This window comes from Muscardinus avellanarius (genome assembly GCF_963383645.1).
Source record: "Muscardinus avellanarius genome assembly, chromosome: 13".
Lineage (NCBI taxonomy): Eukaryota > Metazoa > Chordata > Mammalia > Rodentia > Gliridae > Muscardinus > Muscardinus avellanarius.
The window spans coordinates 75,045,844-75,072,525 of record NC_137799.1 but is presented as its reverse complement, the minus strand read 5'-3'; the positions used below and the strand labels follow the sequence as shown (position 1 = coordinate 75,072,525).

Genomic DNA, 26,682 nt, shown 5'->3' with positions numbered 1-26,682 from the left:
ATCTTGTAGCTAGGCATGGTAGTGCACTTGTAATCCCAGCACTTGGGAAGCTGAGACAGAATCACACAGGTTTGAAGCCAGCATCAGCTACTTACTGAGGGCTCTCAGCAACTTAGTGAGACCCTGTTTCCCAATAAAAGTATAAAATAGGTCTGGGAGTATAGCCTGGAGGTAGAAAGCCCCTGGGTTCCACCCCAAATACCACAATAAATAAATAAATAAATAAATAAATAAATAAATAAATAAGAAAAAAAAAGGTCTGGGAGTATAGCCTGGATATAGAAAAGCCCCTGGGTTCTACCCCCAGTATCACCAAAACAAAACAAAACAAAACAAAAAACCAGGCGTGGTGGCGCATGCTTGTAATCCCCGCACTTGGGAGGCGGAGACAGGAGGATGGCTCTGTTTCAAAGCCAAGTCTCTTAGACCCTGTTTCCAAATAAAAATATAAAAAATAGGTCTGGGAGTGTGTAGCCTGGAGGTAGAAGGGCTCCCAGGAACCCCAGTACCACACACACACAAAAACGGGACTTGTAGCTAGGCATGATAAGCACACACTTGTTGGGAGGCTGAGACAGGAGAATTTCAGGCTCACTACCAGCCTCAGCTACTTAGTGAGGTCCTCTGCAACTTAGTGAAACCTTGTTTCAAAATTAAGAATAAAAAATAGGGCTGGAAACTGGGTGTGGTGGTGCACATTTGTAATCCCAGAATTCTGGAGACAGGATGGCAGTTCGTAGCCTCAGCTACTTAGTGAGGCCCTTTGCAACTCAGTGAGACCCTGTTTCAAAATAAAGAATAAAAAAAAAAATAGGGCTGAAGTTGTAGCTTGGAGGTAGAATGCCCCTGAGTTCCATCTCCAGTACAGAGTCTCCATCTCCAGAAGAAAAAAAAAATTATATATATATGGCTGGGCAGCCTGGTGTGGTGGCGCATGTTTATAATCCCAGCATTTGGGAGGCTGAGACAGGAAAATCGCAGTTCAAGGACAGCCTCAGCTACTTAGTGAGGGTCCGCACAATTTAGGCCCTCCCTTTGTAAATCAGTGAGACCTTGTTTCAAAAATAAAGAATAAGCCGGGCGTGGTGGCTCACGCTTGTAATCCCAGCGCTTGGGAGGCTGAGACAGAAAGCTCACGCAGATTCGAAGCCAGCCTCAGCTACTTAGTGAGAACCTGTTTCCAAACAAAGTATAAAATAGATCTGGGAGTATAGCCCAGAGGTAGAAAAGTCCCTGGGTTCTACCCGTAGTATCTAAATAAATAAGTAAAAAATAGGGCTGGGGGTGCAACTCAGAGGTAGACTGTCCCTGGGTTCCATTTCCAGTTCAGTTAAAAAAAAAAGGGGCTGGGATGTAGGGCTGTAGCTCAAGAGTAGAATGCCCCAGGGCTCAATATCCAGTACACCACTCCTCACAGGAACAGTAAGCAAAGTCTTGAAGAAGGGGAGGGTCTGAGCCACACCGAGATCCTGGTGAGTTGAAGGAAAAAGAAGGGCCACTTCCAATGCTTTTTTTTTTTTTTTTTTTTTTTTGGTACTGGGAATCAAGCCCAGGGGTGTTCTACTTCCAAGCTACACCCCCAGCCCTATTTTACTTTTTATTTGGAAATGAGGTCGTGCTAAATTGCAGAGGCTGACTTTAAACCTGTGATCTTCCTGTCTTCAGCCTCCCAAGCACTGGGATTACAGCATGCAACCACACCAGCCCAGCTCCCTCTGCCTCAAATGCTTCTGCTTCTGGGGACAGGACAGAGGGTGGCTTGCACGTTTCCAACCAAGCAAGGCAGGCAGGGTGCTGAGAGGGGAGTGGGGACTGGAGCAGCAGCAGAGTGGATCAGAAGTCTTCTCTCAGGAGGGTGACATGGGGGTCCTCCATCCCATCATTGCAGCTTTCGGCAGAGGAGTACTGTGACCTGCCATGTGCTTTGAGACTCTAGCAGGAGAGGTGCAGGGAGACTGGCTGGTAGCACAGGGGGTGGTGAGAAGGGCCAGGTCCTGGAGAGGGTGGACAGCGGGCCGGACAGGAGTACTGAGGGGTTCGCTGTGGAGTAGAGATTAAAGAAAGGGACAGAGCCTTGGCATGCCTATAATCCCAGCACTTGGGAGTCTGAGACAGGAGGATCACAGGTTTGCAGTACCTTACAATAAAAAATAAAAAGGTTTGGGGGGAACTCCCCTGGGGTTAAATCCCCAATAACACACACACACACACACACACACACACACACACACACACACACACGGTGGAGGCCATTTGTGACCCTGACAAGAGCAGCTTTGGTCGAGTGATTGGGGTGAAAGTCTGACTAGTGCAAGATCAAGCAGACAATCTGGAGATATTTGCAGCCATGGCAAAACGACAACCAGAGTGATACCACAGAAGAGCACAGGGTCAGGGGAACACAGATGTAAACAGAGAAAGACAGGCAGAAACACATGTTTTTGAGATGAAGTAAATTATTTACTTGTTTATTTATTGTGTGGGATACTGGGGATTGGACCTCTGATTGAATGCTCTGGGGCATTCTACCTCTGATCTACATCCCCAGTTCTATTTTATTTTTATTTTTTATTTTGAAACAGGGTCTCACTAAATTGTGGAAGGCCTAAGTTGCTGAGGCTAGCCTTTATTTTTATTTATTTTTTTTTCCGATGGTACTGGGGGTGGAACCCAGAGGCTTTCTACCTCTGGGCTATACTCTCAGACCAATTTTATATTTTATTTATTTTGAAACAGGGTATCACTAAGTTGTGGAGAGCCTCACTAAGTAGCTGAGGCTGGCTTCAAACCAGTGTAATCCTCCTGTCTCAGCCTCCCAAGCACAGGGATTACAAGCATGCGCCACCACGCCCAGCTGAGGCTATCCTTGAACCTACGATCCTCCTGCCTCAGCCCCCCAAGTACTGGAATTAGACATCACCATGCCCAGCACAGTGAGTAATTTAGAAGAGGATATTTGAAGAGCAAGACATGAGGAAGCAATGCTGGGCGTGGTGGCGCATGCTTGTAATCCCCTTGCTTGGGAGGCTGAGACAGGAGGATCACGCAGGTTCAAAACCAGCTGTGCTGGCTTAAGAGACCCTGTTTCCAAATAAAATAAAAAAGTATAAAAATAGGTCTGGGAGTGTAGCCCGGAGGTAGAAGAGTTTCCAGGAACCCCAGTAACACACACACAAAAAAAGAAAAGATATGAGGAAGCAATTTCAGGAGCAACCATTACTAGTTGTATTAGTCTGTTTTTCGTTACTGTGATAAAATGCCTGAGACAGGCTACTTTATAAAGAAAAGAAGTATATTTTGAGTCACAGATCCGGAGGTACAAGGTCTAAAGAGACTCATATGACAATGGTTTTCTCAATGTCAAACTCTTGAAGTGGTGCAGAGCATTACCTGGCAGGAGATAGAGAAGACACATGTCTGTGTGTCCTTCAGTGTCTCTCTCCCTGTTTTTATAGCCACTGGGATTTAATTATGGGAGTTCCACCCTAATAACTTTATGTAATCTTAATCACTTCCCAAAGGCCACACCTCTAAATAGCATAGTCAGAAACTGGGCATGGTGGTACAAGGTTGTAATCTCAGAACCTGGGAGGCTGAGACAGGAGGATCTCAAGTTCATCACCAGCCTCAGCAATATGAGGCCCTCCACAACTTAGTGAGACCCTGTTTCAAAGTAAACAATAAAATAGGGAGCCGGGCGTGGTGATGCATGCTTGTAATCCCAGCATTTGAGAGGCTGAGGCAGGAGGATCTGGGTTCATGGACAGCCTCAGCTACTTAGTGAGGCCCTTTGCAACTCAGTGAGACCCTGTTTCAAAATAACAAATAAAAACTAGGGCTCGGGGTGTAACTCGGAGGTAGAATGCCCCTGGGTTCCATCCTCAATAACTGCAAAAAATAAAATAAAATAGGATTGGCTGTGTCACTCAGAAGTAGAATGCCCTTGGGTCCCATCCCCAGTACCACAATAAACAAACAAACAAACAAACAAAGCCTGAGTTTCTTCCCTTTCAGTACTCCACAACAGGGATTAAATTTCATCACATGAAGCCTAACCAAAGGCAAGAGGGGACAAGATCCTTGTGCCAAGCCAGAGGGCTTGCCTTACAGGGGCCAGGGACGGGGCTCTCGTGAGGCCGGAAGGCCGGCAGAGTCTGAGCAGAGAGACTGGTAGGGTAGGGGATAGGCTAGTGGGAAGATGAAGTCGTTTTTTGTCAAACTGCTTTTTTTTTTTTTTTCTCAGTGAAATAAGTAGCAAGGAGGTTCTCAGCTCAGTGAGGAGGGGAAGGGTGTTGGCTGTGTGAGGCGAGAAGGTGCAATGTAGTTATTTCAGAGTGTGGGAACGCAAGCCATCAAGGGAAATGCAGGTGGCCACTTTAGAGAGCCCACTTGAGGTGTAGGAGCAGCACTCTGGAGAGACCACAGTCAATCCTGTTGTTTCTGTCCAGCATGTTAAGCAGGACAGGACTGGGGTTTTGACAGGTGGACCCAGGAACCAGAAAAGGGGAGCCCCGGTGGCTATGCAAAGAAACCAACGAGTAACAGATCTGAAGTCTAAGCTGGGTGGGTGGGGTGTAAGGAAAGGATGAACAGTGTAAAAGACTGGAGGTCAAGCCGGGTGTGGTGGCTCATGCTCCTAATCCCAGCATTTGGGAAGCTGAGACAGGAGGATCGCCGTGGACAGCCTCAGTTTCTTAGTGAGGCCCTCTGCAACTCAGTGAGACCCTGTTTCAAAATAAAGAATAAAAAATGGAGCTGGGGGTGTAGCTCAGATGTAGAATGCCCCTGGGTTCCATCCCCCCCCCCTCCAAAAATAAAAAAGAGACTGGAGGTCAAAACAGGATCAAAAAGTTGTTCACCTGTGGTGACGGGAGCAAATACGCTGGAATAGAAGAGGTGCGGGCTAAGTGCAATACTGAAAATGAAGGATTCGGGGCTGGTGCTGGCGTTTGGCTCTGAGGTGGTCTAAAATATCCAGGTTGACAGTAGGATGGATGAAAATGTTTGCAGTTCAGGTACCAGGATGCTGAGTTCATCAGAAATGCTAGCAGGAAAGCTGGGCGTGGCAGTGCAGGCTTGTAATCCCAGCATTCCGGAGGCCGAGACAGGAGAATCCTGGTTTGCAGACATCCGCAGCTAGGCCCTCTGCAACTCAGTGAGACACTGTTTCAAAATAAAGAATGCAAAATAGGGCTGGGGGTACAGCTCAGAGGTAGAATGTCCCTGGGTTCCATTCCCAGTACCGGAAAAAAAAAAGAAAAAGAAGAGAAAAGAAAGAAACGCTAGCAGGAGTGGGGTAGTATGAGTCAGGTGTTGGAATCAGGGGCTGAGGGGGCGCACCAGAGCCTGCAGATGACAGTCACAGGAGGCGGTGGCAGTCCTTCAAAGCAGCTGGGGGATTTAAGCTGGGGGAAGAAGAGTCTAACTTGGGGTATGATTCTCCTGCGAGGGCTTGTTCTGAATTCCACTCTATCTCCATAAGCCTCCTTCCCTCTGGGCGGCTGCGAGGCCATCCAGGGTAAGGGATTTGTTCAGGGTCTTGGGGTTGGAAGGAAACAGGAACAGTCAGAACTTTCATTCCCTCTCCGCTGTTACCCTAATACCACGGCTGTGTTTTGGATATTTAAAAGAACATTTAAAACGCCCTTGTTTGTTTCTGACTTTGTGCGACATGAATGCTGCCGAAGGACGGGGAGCTGGTAACCATGGCAGTGGAGCAGAGGGTGGCCATGAAGAGGTGGTTTTTTTTAAATGGGGTGAACTTCAGGAGCTGGAACCCTCATGGGCCCCTGGGAATCCTTTGTTTCTGGAGGGAGAGGCTGAAATATTCCCTGCTAAGAAGCTAGCTTCCAAAAGAAAGGCCTGCCAGACTCCATAAGGAGACGGTGTGTTCCTGGGGGCGGGTTTTGGGGGCCTGCCTGCAAACCTTGGTCAGGGGGGACTTTGGACAGGACAGCCTGTGATGGCGAAGCAGCCAACTCTGCAGCCTCCTGGATTCAGAGTTCTTCCACGCTGTCAGCTGTATCAGCACCTCCCTGGACAGGTGGCCACTCATGGGGGTGGCCCATGAATTTTGGCCAGAATCCTGGCCAAAGAAGCGGCCAGGCAGGGCCCCCGCAGGAAGATATCTGGTGGGGGGGGGAGAGAAAACGAGCAAAGGATGGAGGGAGGCGGTCACATTCCCGGATAGGGAGCCCCAAGAACCTTCCTTTCCCGGACCCAGCGCCCCAAGGGCCCGCAGCGCAAGGCAGTGCGGGCAAAGCCGGGGCAGAGCGCGTCCAGTCCAGGGAAGTCCCATGACTGCAGTGTTCTGCCGCAGGTCTCCCCGCGGCTCCGGGCGGGAGGCGCACTGGGGGACGGGCGGAGAGGAGGGAGGGGGCGCGGAGCAGGGAAGTAAACAGGAGACCACAGAGAGCGCCAGTTCCCCGCGTTCAGAGAACACCAGCCGCCTCCGGTCCCCGGTGGGAGGCTGTCTGTGTGGAAATGAAACTGGGAGTGGGCGGAGAGAGGGGAGAGAGAGCAGGCACTTCCCGGCTGTCCCCCGCCCTCGCCCTTCCCGACCCCCGGCCCACGCCCCGGCAGGGGAGGGGCGCGGCTCGCGGGCGCCCACCGGGTCCCAGCAGCAGCCTCCCTCGGCTGTCGGTGAATCAGAACCGTCTGTGCGCCCGCAGGGGTCCCAGGGCGGCCTTGGGAGGGGGAAGCGGGCAAGGAGACCCGGCTCTGGCGTGGGAAAAGGGGAGACCACCCAACGCCCCCACGCGCACGCCTCGACGGGGGCCGGGAGCGGGAGCGGGTGCCCGCCGGGGCCAGGGGGGCGCCGTGGGAGGCGCCGGGCGGGGGCGCGGGGCCGGCTGTGCCCGCCGTCTGCCCGCACCGGGTCACGCGAGGTGACCGTGAGCCAGGGGCAGGAGGAGGGAGGCGGCGAGGCCCGCGGGCCGGGGCGTCTGGCACTCGTAGGACAGAGATGATGAAACGTGAGCGCTATATTTACCAAGGGGGTGGAGACGGAGGGGGGGCGTGTAAAAAGGACAAACTGTTCCACAACAACCACAGGAAACAGCCCATCTGACTACTGGAGGGCCGCCGACCCCCTAACCGGCTCAGCCCCGAGGCCAGCGCGGGGCTGGAGGGCGCAGGTTGCGGACTGAACTTGGGCGCCGAGGCCGGGGAGGGTGATTTAAAAAAAAAAAAAAAAAAGGCACACTGGATCCCCAGGAGCTCACGTGTGCAGGCGTACGTGTGGCTTTTGTGGGGCAGGGGAGAGCGCCGGGTGGCAGGAATGTCTCCTAAGCCCGCGGGCGGCCGGACCGTCGCCGGGGAGATCTGCCTGCAAACGCGCAGGGCACGATTCCTGCAAAGTCATCTCCACCCGCGCAGCCCGGCCGGCCGCACCCGCCTCCCCACCCCCGCGCCCTGCTCGCGGCGCTCAGAGTTGGGGTGCGGTACCAGCTATGTTTAGAAGCTGATGTCATCTCGACACCCTACTCCGCAGTGTTCCCAGGGGGGACCGCAGGGCAGGTTTTCCTCTTCCCCGCGGCGTGGGGGATGGAGGGTAGTGGTCTGCCCTCTCCCCCACACACCTCACACCATCTTACCCAGGAGATTTTTTTTTTTAATGCAGCCACGCTAGAGTTATGAAACAGGGTGGAGGGGCGGGCCTTGCACGCGGAGGGCGCAAACCCACGGGCTAGGGCCCCGAGGGGCCAACCTCCCGCTCCCGCTCCCTCCTCCGCCCCCTCGGGCTCCAGCCTAGGTGCGGGGGCTAATTTCAAGGTTAGCTCACGTGGGCGCGGGCGCCCAGAGCTCCTCGCACGAGTTTAGGGCGGGTTCCTCATCCCCCAATCTAGGGCAGTTTGTTCAACTGCAGTAAAGGGAGCTTGATGTTCCAGCAGGGAAGGGATTTCTGAGAACTGGGACTGTCCTCAGATGAACTCGCCTCCTCCGGCTGCTGCGGCGGCGGCTGCCTGCAGAAGACTTTTTAAAAGGGCGATGCCAGGGCCCGGCGCGCGGCCGCCAAGTGGCTGCGCCGCCCGCCAGTCTGCGGCCGGAGCGAGCGCCCGCCCCCGAGCGCGGTGATTCACGCCGCGCTGCGCGGGGCTGCTCCGGGCGCAGGGGGCTGCGAGCTAAACTTATCCTCCTGCATATGCATGAACGGGTGGCCTTTCTGCTCTGCACAGAGGAGGGCTGGAGTTTTGTGGAAGGCTGCTAAGTGGAGCGAAAGTAAAGTAGGGCGTCGTGCAAGTTTTCGCGCCGTCGGGGCTCCCCTCCCCCTCCAGCCAAGGGGTGTTAACTCACGGGGACCCCCGGGCGTTCTAAGAGACCGGCTTCTCCTGATTGTATTTCGGGTCCAGGAACCTGGCCGTGTTTAGAAGCCCTATCCTTTCAGCCCCGCCTTTCCCCTCCCAAACTCGCCCCCTTCCCTAATTCCTTGGCTGGCACGGGAAAAGAACAATGCGTCCCCCGCAGGGTCCTGTGTGCCCAGGGTGGGGTCGCTGAACTGAAGGAAGAGACTGAGCCGGAGAGGTCTGGATGGAGCCCAGAGTGAGGTCTGCCACGTGGTCCTCTACCCCCAGCAGACCATCTGTTCTCCTTCCTTCCCGCCTGGAGGCTGGCAGCTCTGCCCAGCACGGTCCAAGCCTCCCAGCAGGCAGGCGTGAGAAACGCGAAAACCCGAGAGCCGGGTACCTACACAGGAGGCTTTAGCCTGCGCTTCTCGGGGCCCTGGGCTGGGACCCGGCAATCTGCATTTTAAATTGAGTGCCTAGTGGTTGAGTGGGTAAAATACCCAGGGATCAGAGGAAAAAAAAAATCTCCAGGGGAGGGGCCCAGGAAATACCTTACTGCAGGCTAGGGTAAAAGAATAGGTTCTTTGAGCATCTAGGCCACCTCCTACGAACTCTTCCGCAGGAAGTAAAAGGGAGACCTTGAGAATTAGGAAGAAGGGATTTGGAACAAATTTATATTTTTGCCTGCTAGCTCATTAAACATTGATTTAAGGTTCTCTGACCTTCACTGCCACAAAGAACAGCGTTTGTAGGTGCTCGACAGATGAGATGGTATTTGAAAACCCAAGTCTTGCTCCAGTTTTCCCCCAGGATTTTTTTTTTAAAGATCCCTCCGAGTGTTTGGAATTTAGAAGGGCTGTGTGGATGCTTTAAGCTAATCCTATCCGTCCACAGATAAGGAAATAGCTCTGAGAGGCTGGCCGAGGTCACACTGTACAGGAAGGGCCGGGAGGCTGCGAGATCTAACTGCACTGTCCACACCACTACCTCTTACTACAGGTGATAATGACAATTTAGGATGCACATAAGCCTTTGTTTTGAGAATACAGCAGAGGCTAAGGCAGATTGTAGGGGAACACATAAGCTTAGAAGCACAGTTAATCCTTGAATTTTCTTGCTCCTCTCAGCTGGTTTGTGTAGATTTTAAACGGATATATGAAGACTAACTTGGGAGTAGACCTCATATTTACGTGGCATAACGTATACTTTACCGATAAAATTTTCATTTTACTTAATGATTTAATTAGGGATATTTTGCCAGAATTTAACTGAGACAACCACATGCTGGCAAGTCAGCATTTTAATCATAAAACCACTACAATTCATTACACCACGGGAAGACAGCTGTTAAAACTATAAGGAAAAAATCTTGACATAGGATTATTACTTATACATATAATTATGGGATTGTATATAGGATTATACATATAATTATGTAATAATTATATACATTTATTTAATGCTGGTGATTTAAACCCAGGGGCATTCTACCTCTGAGCTATACCCCCAGCCCTGTTTTTATTTTTTACTTTGAGACAAGGTCTGGATAAATTGCCTAGACTGGTCTCAAAACTGTGATCCTCCCCTTTCAGCCTCCCAAGTACTGGGATTACAGGCCTGGCTTTACATATTTGTTTTTAACATGTAAGTCTCATGAAAAAAGAGTATTTTTATATTCCTCTTGTTTAGCTCATTGCCAGGAACATAAATATTTGGAGAGTGAATGGGAAAGAAGGAAAAGGAGAGTGTCCTACAATTCTAGAATTGCTGAGTTTAAAGAGATTCTCATATCAAGCAGCAACTGTGTGGGTAAACGTGTATATGAAATTCACGTGTTTGAAATTTGTTTCATTACCTTCTTTTATAACTCTGAAAAATGAGTGAGCCAAAGGATTTAAGATTTACGTCCAGCCCAAACAAAGTTGAGCAGAGTACAAGGACTAAGGGAGAGAAGGGTTTATATATTTTTAAACCCTAAGATGATTATTGTATTCAAATTCCTGGATCATAATCTATAAGGAAAGATTTAGACTAATTCTCTGGAATAATGCTGATGCTAACTTTAAGGCTATCTATCGATGCCAGTTAAAATACAAGCCTGGGCCAGGTACAACCATAATCCCAATACTTGGGAGGCCGAGACAGGGGAATCACAGATTCAAAACAAGCCTCGGCAACTCAGTGAGACCTTTTATCCAAATAAAAAGAAAATTAGGGCTGGAGGTGTAGTTTGAAGGTAGAATGCCCCTGGGGTCAATCCCCAGCAACACACACACACATACACACACACACATACAGCCCTGGAGGCTGTGCAGGCCAGGATCATGGGGATCCTGGGGAGTTCCTACTGGTATTTCTGCTGGACCTTATAAAAGAGGAAAGCAAAGGTGCAATAGCTAAGTGATCATGTATCCTAAGGAATAGACTTTGTCTCAGAAAAACCATGAAGTAGGAAGACTCCCTTGGGCACCAGTGAATTCTTTTCTAAACTAAGGGGATTGGAATGCAGTAACTCCAAGACGGCTTCACTTTAACACAGTATGATAGACTGACCTCCCTGGGTGTAGGGATGCCTGAGGGTGTTTGGTACTGGTTGAGCAGAGGGTACACCTCCATGAAAGGGGTGGGATAATGGCGGATGGTGATGGCGCTCTTGGTTAACCAACACCACCTTTCTACATGTTCTTTCTCTAGGTAGTCACCTACTACAGTGTCTTCTTTGTACCACTTTAAAAGTCAAAATAAACTAACCTAGCCTTCAAATTAGAAAGGTTAATTTGATCCCAGGAACCTGGTATAACTTTCCTAAGTCTTAATTATTTATTTTGTGCTACTGGGGTTTAAACCCAGGGACATTCCACCTCTGTTCTACACTCCAACCCTTTTTTTGTTGTTGTTGTTTTGGAACAGGGTCTTGCTAGGTGGATGAGAGTCTTGCTACTTTGCCGAGGCTGTCCTTGAACCTCCGATCCTCCTACCTCAGTCTCCCAAGTACTGGGATTATAGGTATAGGTATGAGTCACCATGCCCTGCTCCTAAATCTTTTTTTTTTTTTATGGTACTAGAGGTTGAACCCAAGGGCATTCTACCTTTTAGTACCTAGCCCTATTTTTTATTTTTATTGATTTTATTTTTTGGTACTGAGGGTGGAACCCAGGGGCTTTTATACCTCAGGGCTATACTCCCAGACCTATTTTTATGCTTTATTTGGAAACAGGGTCTCACTAAGTTGCTGAGAGCCTCACTACATAGCTGAGGCTGGCTTTGGACCTGTGCGATCCTCCTGTCTCAGCCTCCCAAGTGCTGGGATTACAAGCATGCGCTACCACGCTCAGCTCCTATTTTTTATTCTTAATTTTGAAACACAGTCTTACTAAGTTTTACTAAGTAGCTGAGGCTGGCTGCAAACCCCCCAATTCTCCTGTCTCAGCCCCCTAAGTACTGGGATACAGTGAGCAGGAGTCAGGGTTGGATCTCACTGAATCTGCATCACATAGAAACAGGTACTTCTCATAGGCAGGAAAGTGAATGCAGTTGAAGTAGAGCTCCTAGAAGAGACACTAGCTCTCCAGGAATGGTAGTGCATGCTTGTAATCACAGCACTTGGGAGGCTGAGACAGGAGGAGCATAGGATTGAGACTCAGCCGCTTAGGCCTTCTGCAATTTAATGAAACCGTTTCCAAATTAAAAAAAAAAAATAAGGCTGGAGGTCATAGCTCAGAGGTGGAATGCCCCTGAGTTCAATCCCCAGCACCCCCTCCCACACAAACAAAAAAGATACGAGCCCTATTTTCTCAGCTATCAAGATGGAAAACAACCCCAGTAATCATCAGAAGGAGAAGCCAAATGAGTTAATAAGACTTCAGAATCCACACGAATCGCCGATCAAGTAATGCCACAAAGTCAATGGCTAAGGATCTCCAGCTGGTTCCGGTTCTTAAGAATCTGCTTAGCACAGTTAATATTTCACAAAACCAAAGGGCTCAATTGTTGTTGGAAAAAAAAAACCAGAAACCAGGAGACTCATGGTTTTTGTTGAGTGCTATGATCTACCGTCTGTGGGTCTCAGTCTTCACGTTTGTAAAGCGAAGGAAAGGGAAGTGGTCCCAATGGAAGAATTTTTAAACATCTGCTCCAAAGCATCCCCCAAACAATAAAACCGAATCGATGCTTTCTCACTTGTGTTTATTCTTGGACAACTTATCCTGACGTATTGAGGGCTTTTTAAAAATTACAGATCCTCGTTGCATTTACTCGCCACCTCTGCCCTTCCGATCCGTCTCTCAATTTCACTACCATAAACACAAATTACAGAGATCTGTCCGGTTTCACTACAGCTTCGGCGGGTTTACAAGTGTCGAGCGCTCGCTTTCAGAACGCTCTTCTGATTGGCTGAGCGAATGCCAGTGACATCAACCAACTTACTTTTGATTGGAGGGCTGGTTGCTGGGACTGTAGCGTTTGCAGGAAGTCATTTAACTGTTTGCGGGCTGGAAAACCCCAGCCGAAGTTGCCTTTTGTCAAAAGAACGGGCGGGACCGACTAGGGAAGGCGTGTCCCCGAGCTCCGGCGGCCGGGGCCCGAGCCGGGAGCCCGGGCCGGCGATCCGACGGAGGGGCGCCCGGAGGAGGCGCGGCCGCCCGGGTCCGGCCCGGCCGTCGTTACCCTTTTAAATGTCAGCGCCGGAGCCGGCAGGGGTAGCACGAGGCGGCGGGACGGAGCAGTCGGATTGGCCGCACGCCCCGGCTCTAGACGCACCTCTCCACCGAAAGGCCGCGCTGACTGGCGGCGGGAGAAAGTAAACAGAGTTGAATCACCCTCCCCTCTGGCCAATGGGAGGGGGTCTGGACTGTGACGTGATGGGATTCTGCGAAATTGTTACTGAGCGAGAGGATGCCGGATCGGCGCGGGCCGGCAGGGTCGGGGGCTCGGGCGCCGCGCGCGCTCCGGGGCAGCAGCGTCTCGTAGGCCAGGCGCTCGGCCCGGCCCCGGGCCCCCGCGGCGGGGTGCGGGGGTGACCGTCCCGGGGCTCGGCCCGACGGAGAGGCGGCCGGGGGCGGGTGCCTCGCCGGCAGTTTTCCTCGCCCAGCGCCTCGGGGGCGTTCTCAGTCGAATAAACTTGCGGCCGCCACGTGTGGCACCTTTCCAAGGAGCGGGCTCCGAGGCCCGGCGCGCCCGTCGGGGGATCGCGCCCGGCGGCGGCGGCGCGGAGCCGGGGGCCGAGGCTGCTGCGTGCGGAGGCGCTGCCGGTTACGTAAAGATGAGGGGCTGAGGTCGCCGCCCGCCGCCGCCGCCAGTCGGAAGCGCCCCGCGCCCCCGCCCCCTTGGCCGCCGCACCGCGCGTCGTCCGAGGCCCAGGCAGGGCGCGCCGAGCTCCGCCGCCGCCGAGTTGGACCGCGCCTCCGGGGCCGCCGCCGCCCGCACCATGTCCGCGGCCGCCTACATGGACTTCGTGGCCGCCCAGTGCCTGGTTTCCATCTCGAACCGCGCTGCGGTGCCGGAGCACGGGGGCGCTCCCGACGCCGAGCGGCTGCGGCTCCCCGAGCGCGAGGCGGCCAAGGAGCACGGCGAGCCGGGGGACACCTGGAAGGATTACTGCACGCTGGTCACCATCGCCAAGAGCTTGTTGGACCTGAACAAGTACCGGCCCATCCAGACCCCCTCGGTTTGCAGCGACAGTCTGGAGAGCCCCGATGAGGATTTGGGATCCGACAGCGACGTGACCACCGAATCTGGGTCGAGTCCTTCCCACAGCCCGGAGGAGAGACAGGATCCTGGCGGCGCGCCCAGCCCGCTCTCCCTCCTCCACCCTGGAGTGGCTGCGAAGGGGAAACACGCCTCCGAAAAGAGGCACAAGTGCCCCTACAGTGGCTGTGGGAAAGTCTATGGAAAATCCTCCCACCTCAAAGCCCATTACCGAGTGCATACAGGTTAGCGGCGCCGCGCCCTCCCCCGCGCCCCGGGGTCACTTAACCTTTGGGCCGGAGCGGTCCTGGGCGCTCAGGACCCCGCGCTCGGCCTAGAGGGGGCAAGCCTTTTGGATAGGCTGCTGTTTAACTCTGGGAACGGTGTGACCGCGCAGAGGTGGAAAGAAGCTCCCTCTCTCCTTAATTGTCCGAGCCTCTAGGAGCCGCCGGGAGAGCCCTCCGCTGGCGGGCCGAGCCAGGGCTGTGCGCGGCTCGGGGAGGGAGCGGCCCGCCCCGCCGCCGCGGGGTCACCCCTGGGGGGCGGCGGTGGTGGGGAAGTCAGATGCGTATTTCATCTCCCTGTGGGGATACTGCGAAGTGGCCCAAACCTGGGGGACAGCGGCACGCTTCGCCTTGAGCCTTGTAGGGATGACTAAGGACTCAGCTGGTTGCCTGCTACTTTTCGGTGCTTGCCAAGGTGGTTTTAAATTTGGCCAAGAGTCCCCAGAGAGGTTTAAAATAACACTGCTTCAGGCAGCGGGGGGAATTTGAGCAAGTAATGGTTGGTGGGTTAACTTCACTACTAGTTAGCCTTACGAAGGAGCGAAATTAACGGAGATTTTTTTTTTCTTTCACGTGACTCGGGTCTCCTCCGCCACCCCTAAATAGAGCGGATGGTGCGGGGGTGTGGTCCTTGCCGGAGGTCAGGGCTCCGCATTGCCCGTGGGGCGGTTCTGTAGGCTGCGAGGTCCTGTGGCTCCCAGGAAGGGCAAGCGCAGAGCTGGACGAGGTGTGTGGCTGGAAAGACGTCTGCCGTGTAAAATGGGCTTTGCCAGACTCACGGGGACCTTGGTCAGCCAGTTCAGTTGGGGAAAAGTTGGATTCCCATTTCGACCCGCAGTCTTTAGAAAGGTTTCTTTAGAACTGCTGTCCTAACAAGGTAGCAGGGGCCTGGCCCTCGTGAGAAGGCCTTTTCACTCTGACCTGTGGCACCATGTCTAGAAGGTGGTTGGGTCCCTTGGAAAGGTTTTTTGGTGTGATGGTTTGATGCTTTGAAGAGACCCCTGGGCCTTTGGTTTCAAAATGACAGGGTTTGGGGATTTTCAGTTTTGTTCTGCTTCTGCTTGTTAAAATAAGGACTACGCAACTGCCTGTTATATTTTATTTCCTTTGGAAAATGATTCTTGTGGAGATGTCTCCTGCCACCCAAATAAAGCCGTATTTCCTCCGTGGTTAATGCAGAACTGGGTTCTGTTTGGGCGCAGCATTTAGGTTACCACCCTGGAGCACGGCTGAAAGTTTGTGTCTGTAAGGTCAAAGAGAGGCGTGTATGGCCTTGGGGGGTGTGACCTTTAGGGTGGCGCTGGGGTGAAGAAGGGGTGTAGCCTCGAAGAGAAGAGTGTTACTCATCAACAGCTGCTGGGCGGGCCTGGCCAGTCAGCTGTGTTCCGGGAGGGAGCTGGGTTGTTCACACAGACACCCAACTGCCACCTTGAGCAAAGGCATTTTCTCCTTCAGGGAGCTGCCCAGTTGTGCAGCTGGCGAGGCCCGCAGTGCCTGGGAGATGCTGAGCCGGTCGGCTCAGGTACAGGGTTTCCAGGGTTCTGGGCCTTTCAGCTGGGTGCTCCTCTCAGGCGTTTATAGAAATGGCTGCGTCTGTGTGCGTGCTTGCGGGCTGCTCTTTAACTCTCCATAAGGCAGGTCGGCTCAGCTGTTTCAGGAGGACCATTTCCAGAGTGGAAAAGGACGTGAAATGTCCATCCCAAGTGCTTCAGTCAGTCTTTTGAGCCTAGTGGTTTGGTGATTGCAGGTGCCTTATTTATGTCTTGGGGGCTCTGTCATCTTAGTTACATGGTTGAACAAAACCCCTAGCTCTGTAAATCTTGCCAGATGCTTACTCCTGCTAGAGGACATATGTATTAATGATACTCAAAACAGATTTGCCGAATGTGGTGGCACACGCCTGTAATCCCAGTACTTGGGAGGCTGAGACAAGAGGATCGCAGGTTTGCAGCCAGCCTCAGCTACCACTGAGACCTTCCACAATTTAGTAAGACCCTGTTTCAAAATAAAGAATAAAAAATAGGACTGGGGGAGCTGGGTGTGGTGGTGCACGCTTGTAATCCTAGCATTTGGGAGGCTGAGGCAGGAGGATCGCGGTTGGTGGGCAGCCTCAGCTATTTAGGCCCTCTGCAGCTTAGTGAGACCTGCAACTTAGTGAGACCTGTTTCAAAATAAAGAATAAAAAATATGGCTGGGTGTAGCCCGGAGGTAGAATGCCCCTGAATTCCATTCTCAGTACAGAAAAATAAATAAATAAATAAAAGGACTGAAGGAGCTGGGCGTGGTGGCACACGCCAGTAATCCCAGTATTTGGGAGATTTAGGAGGATCACGGTTCTTGGACAGTCTCAGCTACTTAGTGAGGCCCTGTTTCAAAATAAAGATTAAAAAAAAAATAGGGCTGGGAGTTTAGCTCGAGGAAGAATGCCCCTGGGTTCCATCCCCAGTACCACAAAAAATAAAAGACTGGGAGGTGTAGCTTGGAGGTAGAATGCCCCGAGTTTAATCCCCAGTTCCACACACACACACACACACACACAAAAAAAAAAAAAAACCCTCAAAATAGATAACAGACTTGTAGGTTTCATGCATTTGGAAGTTTCAGTTAACAGCTTCAAGTGAGATCCACTTTTGGGTGGGATAAGGAGCTTCCTGATATTCTATCTGCTGGTTAAATCCAGAAGGTGGGCAGAGATAGCATGTAAGATGTCTGCATTGGTGAAGATTTTAGAGCTAGAACCCCAGCCACACCCCCTTGCTCAGCACTGCTTATTTCACTTTCCCTTGGAAATTTCTGGGCTCGATCACTTCCTTATGGAGCCTCATGCAGCGGCCACTTCCCTAGACCAGCCTTAGGAGCTGAGTCTTGGCAACAAGTTTTCAGTAAGTCCAATGCAGTTCCTCCCACGGAGTCCTGAGAAGGCACCGTGGCCGCCCGATCTGCGTGGTGAGTTGTCTTCTTTCCCAGTGGTAAGACACCAAGCAAGGGACTTTAATTTGGAGAAAGAAAAGAAAAATAAAGAGGCCTACTGCCGAATTTGCTTGTGGATTTTATTTAGCCCTGCCAACATAGAGTGTATAACAATTTAGTCAGTTTACCAACATCTAAAAATCAAGCCGGAAGCCGGACGGGATGGCGCACACTTGTAATCCCAGCATTTGGGAGGCTGAGATGGGGGGATGGAGGTTCGTGGACAGCCTCAGCTACTACTTAGTGAGACCCTTTACAAGTTAGTGAGACCCTGTTTCTAAATAAAGAATAAAAAATCAGGCTGGGGCTGTAGCTAAGAGGTAGAATGCCCCTGGGCTCAATCCCCAGCACCACAATTAAATAAATAATAAAAATCAAGCAGGGTTTGGTGGTGCACGCCTGTAATCCCAGTACTTGGGTGGCTAGGACAGGAGGATCACAAGTTCAAGGACAGCCTCTGCAAGCAATGAGACTCTCATCGACCATGTTTCAAAATAAAAAGTAAAACAAGAGCCAAGTGTGGTGGTACATGTTTGAATCACAGCACTTGAGAGGCTGAGACAGGAGAATTGCAGGTTCATAGCCAGCATCAGCTACTTAGTGAGGCCCTCAACAACTAAGATCTTGTTTCAAAATAAAGAATGGAAAATAGGGATGGAGGTGTAACCTGGAGGTAAATGCACCTGGGTTCAATCCCTAGTACTCTGCCCAAAAAATAGTAAAACAGGGCTGGGGATATATTTCAGAGGTAGAATGCTCCTAGATCATGTGCACGTAAGCGTGCACGTACACACACACACACACACACACACACACACACCCACCCCGGGGGTGGGGGCATAGTTCCATAGCAGAGTCCTAGCCTAGTATGCATGAGGCCCTAGCACTGCAAAAATAAATAAAGCACATGATAAGATCCCACACATTATCTCTCCCATGGAAAATGCTAGGTTTTATAATTTGTGTATAAGATACAGGGTGTGCTCAAAATCAGGAAACTGTAAACTCATTTTTAAGATATGTGTTAGTAGGCCAGGCGTGGTAGCGCACACTTGGAATCCCAGAATACGGGAGGCTGAGATCGGAGGATCGCCCTTCGCAAACAGCCTCAGCTACTTAGTGAGGCCCTCGGCAACTTAGTGAGGACCTGTTTCAAAATACAGAATAAAAAATAGGGCCAGGGGGTGTAGCTCGAAGGTCGAATGCCCCTGGGTTCCATCCCCAGACCCACACACACAAAAAGTGTTAGTTTATATTTTCAAATAATATGTTCAGTTTGATGTTCCTTGGCCTCTAGACCAGCTGTCTGTTCAGGTATAATGCACCCCTATAATGTTTAGACAGTGGACTCATTGTTATCCTGGGGGGGGGGGGTCAGCAAGTCCACTCTTCACTGCTCCCAGACTTTTAGGACACTACAGTGTATTGTTTCAGACCTCCTTTATTACTTCACTGGAAAGTGTATCAACCCATACTGCTATTATTTGAAAGTGTAACTAATGCCAAGTCCATCCAAGTCTCCTGCCTTTGTTATACCTGTATAAGGCATGGATACATCTTTGGGATAGGGGGTAAGGGGAGAATATCCTTTGGAGAAGGAAACAATGACATCCTAATTCCAGATCAGGAGTTATCACAACAGGCTGATAGAGAGTCCTGCTAAGGTGATATCCCAGAAACTTCAGGCCTTATTTTCATGCCTAAGAGTATTTCAAGTTACTCTCTTTCTAGAGACTCTTAAGTCAGCTGTCCTCGAAAGGTGATAATACATTGAGCTTGATGAAGCTGTTATAGGATTCTAAAACTCAGAAAGTCCCAAATCCAACCATCACAGCCCAACTTTATAGAAAATATTATGCCTGACATGCTAGCACAGTCCTGTAATTCCCCCAAATAAAAAACAATAGGAGCTTTTGTTCGTTTGTTTGCGGGTCTGGGAATGGAACCCAGGGACATTTGACCTCCGAGATACACCCCCTGCCCTATTTTGTATTCTTTATTTTGAAACAGAAGCTCACTAAGTAGCTGAGGCTGTCCACATACTGTGATCCTCCTGTCTCAGCCTCCCGAATGTTGGGATTACAAGCATGCGCCACAACGCCTGTCTGCTTGTTTGTTTTTTATACTGGGAAATTGGACACATGGGCACTCTACCTCAGAGCTACATTCCAGTCCTTTTTTTTTCTTTTCTATTTTTTTTTTTTTTTTTTTTTTGAAATGGAGTCTCAGAGGCTAGCTTTGAACCTGTGATCCTCCTGCCTCGGCCAAGTACAGGGATTCCAGATGCCCACCACTACACCAGCTGAAGACAGCTTTTTTTAATCAAAAGGATTCCAGGCATAGAGGCACACACCTGTAATTCCAGTACTTGGGAGGTAGAAGGCCCCTGGGTTCCACCCCCAGTAACTAACACACACACACACACACACACACACACACACACACACACAGAGCAAGGAACCCCAAGTTACTACTTCTATTGCTCCTTATCATGTTTGAACATTTTCCTGGGATACTTAGACTTTGGTAGAAGGGACCTGTGTAACCTCCACAGAGAAAGTTGTTCTCCAACATGGGAAATGTTTTTTTTCTCTTAACTCGCTGGGAAAGTTTGCTTACACAAGTACCAAGTGCTCTGTGCCTCCTGAAGTCCTCCTAGCTTTAGAGTCAACTGTTTATTTGTTTAAAGAGAGTCTAGGGTCCCCAGAGGCGTGAGGTGTCCCAGCTCCTTTACTAGGGACACAGGGCTTCAGGGACAGAGCAACCCCTTACTTTGGCCCCAGGCCCTGGGCTAAGGGACTTTAGCCACCCATGCTGGAGCACATTCGTCTCCTCTCTGCCTCCCCCCTTTCGGTACTGGGGATGGAACCCAGGGGCATTCTACCTCCAAGCTAAACCCCCCAGCCCTATTTTTTATTCTTTATTTTGAAACAGGGTCGCACAGAGTTGCAAGGAGCCTCACCAAGTAGCCGAGGCTGGCCGTGAACTGCGAGCCCATTCTTTTCAGAGGACTCCCCTAAGTGATATGAAATGGTATTTACTTTTTTTTTTTTTTTGCAGTATTGGGAATTGAACCCAGAAGTATCTACCTCCCAGATACACCCCCAGCCCTATTTTTTTTAATCCTTTATTTGAAACAGGGTCTGATTGTGGAAGGCCTCACTAAGTAGCTGAGGCTGGCCATGAATCTGCCATCCTCCTGTCTCAGCCTCCCAAAGTACTGGGATTACAAACCTGCGCCGCCACCCCCACCCCCCCACCCCCCGCTGGTATTTACAATTGACAGGCTTCATCTAGGTGTAGTCACTGCTAAGCTGGAGGGGGCTTGCGCAGGTAACAGGTACCATTCTCTCCTAAGGAGACCGTAGGTGTTCTTGTCTTCACAATTGCCCAACTCTCTCCCTTGAAGATATTTTAATACCACAGATGCATTATAGAGCTATTTATGGACTGTTTCTCTTTAGAAGGCCACAAACCATTGTAACAGCTAAGATTGTTTTCACTTAACAGAGAACCAATGTTTGTGCCCTTGGGGGCAGTATCACCTCATCTGACCCCCAGTGAGAATGCTGGACACTCCTGCGCTGTTAGGGAGAAATAACAATCTATTCTGAAGAAGGAAGCAGGGGGCATCCTTGGGCATGGCTTCCAGCAGAGGCCACAGATTTGTTTTCTTTTTTTTGTTGTTGTTGTTGTTGCGGTACTAGGGGTGGAACCCAGGGGCATTCTACCTCCAAGTGACACCCCCAGCCCTATTTTTTATTTGGAAACAGGGTCTCGCCGAGTTGCAGAGGGCCTCACTAAGTAGCTGAGGCTGGCCGCAGCTGCCACCCTGTCTCAGACTCCCAAAAGCTGGGATTGCATGTGTGCGCCACCATGCCTGGCTCTTCTTTTTTCTCCTTTTTTCTTTCTTCCTCTTCCTTCTCTTCCTCCTTCTTTGTAACTAGGGATTTAACCCAGGAATATTCTACTTCCAAATTATACCCCCAGCCCCTTTTCTTTTTCTTTTTATTTATATCTTTTTTGTGGTACTGGGGATGGAACCCAGGGGCTTTTCTACCTCCGGGCTACACTCCCAGACCTATTTTTTACTGTATTTGGAAACAGGGTCTCACTAAGTTGCTGAGATCCTCACTAAGTAGCTGAGGCTGGCTTCGAACCTGTGTGTCCTCCGTCTCAGCTTCCCAAGCGCTGGGATTGCAGGTGTGCGCCACCACGCCCGGTTTTCCCTCTTTCTTTCTTTCTTTCTTTCTTTCTTTCTTTCTTTCTTTCTTTCTTTCTGTGGTACTGGGGGTGGAACCCAGAGGCTTTCTACCTCTGGGCTATACTCCTAGACCCATTTATATTTTATTTTGTAAACAGGGTCTCACTAAGTTGCTGAGAGCCTCACTAAGTAGCTGAGGCTGGCTTCGAACCTGTGTGATCCTCCTGTTTCAGCCTCCCAAGCGCTGGGATTGCAAGTGTGCGCCACCACGCCCTGTTTTCCCCTTTTCTTTTTAAATGAGGTCTCACTAAGATACTGAGGCTGGCCTGGAACCTGAAATCCTCCCATCTCAGCCTCCCACGTATTGGGACTGCAGGCCTGCGCCCCCATGCCCAGGGAGGGGACAGGCTTGTAAGCTAGTAGGAGCTCCTATGGGTTTGCTTTTGGGATTCAGACCAGAGCTGAAGACTCCCAAGCATCTGGGGGAAAGATGCCCCCCCTCAGGCCCCAGTCCAAAGTCCCCTCCTGGGGGGGGGTGGCTATGAAGACTCTGCTTCCTTGTCCCGGGGGAGGGGGGGCCGTTGCTGCCCTTGCCTCGTTTCTTACGTGCCCCCCTCCTGCTTGCCCTAGCAAGGACAAGGTGGGGTGCCTCTGAGGCACTGCGCCAAGGCTGGCAGGATGACCATTTCACGACAGAAAACACCAGTGGAGTAAAGTGCCCGAGCATGCGTTGTTCTGGCGATTTTCCTTCTGGATCTTCTGTGGGTGGTGAGAAGAGAGGAGGGGTGGGGTGGGGCCCTGGATGGGAGAAGGGGGTGGCAGAGGAAATAGTGTTGTTTGGATGGTGACACCCCGTTAGTGAGGCTCGGCCTAAGAACTCATCGTTCTGCCGACGTCTGTGGGAAATTCCCAGATTGAGCTTCCCAGGGAGAAACATGTGACATGTTGGGAAAGTGGCTGACAGTGGTCTTCCTTAAGAAGTTCCTGGAGAAGAGAAGTAGGCCATTCATTTCCTAGCGCTCACTTTTGGGTGCCCCCAAAACAGCCCTGTGTGCACTGGTTGGAAGCCCCATCGGGTTGATTTCTGAATGCCTTGTGATCATCAGCATTCTTGACTTTTAAATTTTTCAATGGCTTTGTTGCATTCGTGAGTCTCGATTTCCAGATCTTCCTGATTTTTTCTTTCCCTTCGCCTGTTCTGAGCCTCAGAGGGAAAAGCATGCTGCGTGCGCTGCTAGCATCCTCCCTCACATCGACCCGCCCACCCTCCCCTGATGTTTCTCCAGCAAGCCCAGCGCCCACTGAAAGAGCGTAAATTAGTGCCTAGTAATTGGTACAAAGGCACTTTCTGTTTCTATGCAACACACACAAAAAGGAGGCGCAAAAGGAAGAGGGAGAAGGAAAAAAAAAAAAAAAAACACCCACAGATGGTTCAAGAGGAAAAGAGGTGAGCTCCTGTGGGGAGCCTTGGAGCAAATCCGCCTCAGGATCCTCAATCCAGCCCCCCCCCCCAGCACTGGGGATGGAACCCAGGGCCATTCTACCTACACCCCCAGTCATACTTTATAGTCTTTTTTATTTTTTGTAGCAGGGTCTCACTGAGTTGCAGAGGGCCTCGCTAAGTAGCTGAGTCTGTCCACAGACCGCGATCCTCTCTGGTCTCCATCTCCCGAATGCTGGGATTACAAGCGGGCGCCACCACACCTGGCCTCAGTCCCACTTTCTGTTGGAATTTAGTCACAGGCCTAGGCGGACCTGGACGCTCTGCGAGGCAGCAGCAATTCGTATCATTCGAATAAAAAAAACCGAACAGGAAGGTTGGAGGTGACCTTGAGAGGTCATCTCACCCATTAGGGTTTGTAAAACTGCTCCCTCTCTGAGTCAGGGGGATTGTTCTACTTAAACATGTGTGAGGCTTGGAAGGAAGCACACTGGCAGGATTCAGAAGCTGCCTGTGAGCTTTGACTAGCCTGTGACTCTGGGGCTACTGGCCAATCTCCCGGGGCGCCTCCCCTCCAGCACATGAGGGTACCAGGTTCCCTGAAGGGTTTCTCAGCGGAAAATGCCAAAGCTGCTGGCTTCCAGCGTGTTCCCAAGATGTTCATTTCTTTCTTCGCTTGGAATGCTTTGACTCCCAAGCTCTCCTGAGGATTTCAGTGTGGTTGGCATTTTTTTTTAACCTGGTCTTTAAGAAGCTGATTAGGGGAATTAACCCAGTGAAAGGGCAGAAATGTAGCCAGCCATGTGGTCTAGGCTCTTAAAAGGTGGCCTTGGCTCTTTTATCAAGAGAGCTCAGCATCCTCCAGGGAACAGCCCCCCCCCCCCCCCAGGCACTGCTGAGGAGGGTTCCGCCTTCCTCCTTTCCTGGAATCCTCCTGAAAACTTTAATACCTTTTTGGTGCATTAAGAACTAGAGTAAATATTTGTCTAGTCCCAGCCTCCACCCGTCCCCTCAGCAAGTAATGGGACTCACATTATTATTCATGAGAATGGGAAGCACTGCTTCCACTTGTATTTGAGGCTTGTGTTGGTGGTGGCAGGCCAGCCTCCCTTGTATTCATCCTGAGATATGCTAGACTCTGGAATCCTGAGATAAGAATTGGGAATCTGGGCCTGAAACCTAAATGTTCTAGAGCTGCAAGAACCAGTCAGCTCCCCTCTAAAGCAAGCCAGAGCCTCTGGGCCTTTGAAACTTAAGTATGTATGTATGTATGTATGTATGTATGTATGTATGTATTGGTGATGCTGGGAATGGAACCTAAGCCCTCATGCATGTCAGGCAAGTACTTAACCATTGTGCTACATCCCCAGCACCTACACTTAAATCTTAGTGAAACGAAGATGATCACGAATTTGAACAGAATGGAATTCATCCCTGACTTAAGATAGACCCTTTGAAAGGAGTGAGAAGCCAGGCGTGGTGGTGGTGGTGCATGCTTGTAATCCCAGTACTTGGGAGGCTGAGACAGAAGGATGGTAAGTTTAAGGCCAGCCTCAGCAATATAGCAGGATCTTATTTCAAGAGGTGGAATGTCCTGGGTACACTCCTTAGGACCAGGGAGAAAAAGGAAGGAAGGAAAAGTGAGGACTTTTTTTGTGTGTGTGTGGTACTGGGGATGGAACCCAAGGGTATTCTACCTCTGAGCTATACCCCCAGTCCTTTATTTATTTATTTATTTATTTATTTTGGTGGTACTGGGGTTCCTGGAAGCCCTTCTACCTCCGGGCTACACTCCCAGACCTATTTTTTTTTAATATATTTTTATTTGGAAACAGTCTCTTAAGTCAGCGCGGCTGGCTTCGAACCTGCACGATCCTCCTGTCTCTGCCTTCCAAGTACGGGGATTACAAGCCAGCCCCAGTCCTATTTTTATTCTTTATTTTGAAACGGGGTCTCACTGAGCTGCAAAGGGCCTCACTAAGTAGCTGAGACTGTCCTCGAACCATGATCCTCCTGTCTCAGCCTCCCAAATGCTGGGATTACAAGTGTGCACCGCCACGCCTGGCTATGTGAGGACATTTAAATAGATTAAAGAGTGGGGCATAAGCCATAGAGAACAAACAACAGAGTTCTGGAATGCAGGTGGCGGTGTTTCCCCAGGTGAAGTTAGGCCCTGAGTCTCTGAGCCTAAATCCCGTTGGGAGCGCTTGCCTCAGGTACCTGGCTTGAATCTAGGTGAGAACCCTTGTGCAAGCAAACATGGGACAGAGGACCAGAAGGCCTGCCTGCTTCACGTGCTGGAGGGGAGGCACCCTGGGAGATTGGCCAGTAGCCCCAGAGTCACGGGCTAGATCAGTGATCGAGTGCCCCAGGTCCAATCCCCACTGCAAAAATAACTATCTATTAAATTTTGTGCAAAAAACTGTGCTAAATGCTGGTAGCAGGTACTATGAATTCTATAAGTAATAGCAATAGCAATATGAAACATATATATTGGGTTCCAGGCTACATGTTTTACATTCACAGCAATCCTATGCAATAGAAAGGTTATTCTTGCTTAATAGGAGGAATGAGACTAGTTAGTTAACCTAGTCTAAAGTTTCACTGGAATATTTCTAGTATTTTTTGTTGTTGTTTTTAGTTTTTGCAGATCTGGGGGTGGAATCCAGGGGCATTCGACCTTCACCCTGCCCTATTTTTTGTTCTTTATTTTGAAACGGGGTCTCACTGAGTTGCAGAGGGCCTCACTAAGTAGCTGAGGCTGTCCGCGAACCACGATCCTCCGATCTCAGCCTCCTGAGATTACAAGCGTGCGCCACCATGCCCAGCTTTTTCTAGTATGTTTCTAGGCCCTTAGAGCTATCCATGAAGGGCTGTTGACTGGACCCTTGAGTTTCCCCCAGTGGCAGGAAAGCCTGTATTTTATATGCCCTCAGGATTTAGATCCCCGGAGCTGCTTGTTCTCAGCTGTTGAGCGTGTGCTGTTCTGACTGGCTCTATGTGGTTCTCATGAACCTTGCTTAGGAGCATCAGCACATATGTTGGGCTCTAGCCATACCTACCTTCTATTTTCTATAGTTATCACAAAGCTGCTTCCTTTATTAAAAAAAACTCAGTTATGGATCCATAACTGTATTAGTCATGACTCTGGGAACCCAAACTTGGCCTGGCTTTATGGAATTAGAGCTTGGTTGGTTTGCGTTAACAGACACACCTGGAGTAGTAGCTCTACCTTCGGGTACTGCCAGCTGCCGGCTGCCGGCCTCTGTGCCTGCTCTCTCTGTGGCTCGGCCTTGTTGTCCTTGTCAATGTGGCCCTGGCCTCATTTACTCGAAGGCTTTCCGAATGGTGCAAAGATGGCTGGCAGCAAGGCCAGACTCGTCTGCCAATTCAGCAAGCCCCGCAGAAAGACAATTTCCCATTCCTACTGATCCCAGAAAAAGTCCCAGGCTTTAAGCTCTGTGGCTAAACTCAAATCGAATGTCCATCCCTGAAACCAATTACTGCGGCATGCCTGGGTCACAGTCAGCCTCAGCCACCGCCTGGGATGCTGTGGACTCAGAGTGGGAAGGCAGTAATTGAAAAGGAACTTCAGGATTTGCTTATGGGCAAATGGAGCATCTAGTCCCTGGGTCGGCCCAGTGAGACCTGCATCCCTGAGGCTCCAAAGAGCAGTGCCACAAAATGGGAGACAAACAGTAGGATAGCACGTCTTCTCTAATCTCTGGAGTTCAATCTAAAAGACCGAAAATGAGTGGACAGAAGGGTCTTTGCAAAAAAGCGGACCATCTAGAGCTGAGCGCAAAAGCCTCA

At 50.6% G+C, this 26,682-nt stretch overlaps 1 protein-coding gene across 1 annotated transcript in view; it reads left to right on the top strand.

The window, feature by feature from the left end:
• Positions 1 to 13,710: 13,710 nt before the first annotated feature.
• KLF9 (KLF transcription factor 9) overlaps positions 13,711 to 26,682 on the top strand; it is a gene marked incomplete at both ends in the record, with an annotated part of 33,074 nt that continues 20,102 nt past the window's right edge. Inside the window, one exon of the mRNA XM_080708365.1 lies at positions 13,711 to 14,215. Within this exon, the coding sequence (XP_080564491.1) occupies positions 13,711 to 14,215 (505 nt within the window). The remainder of the gene's footprint in view (positions 14,216 to 26,682) is intronic.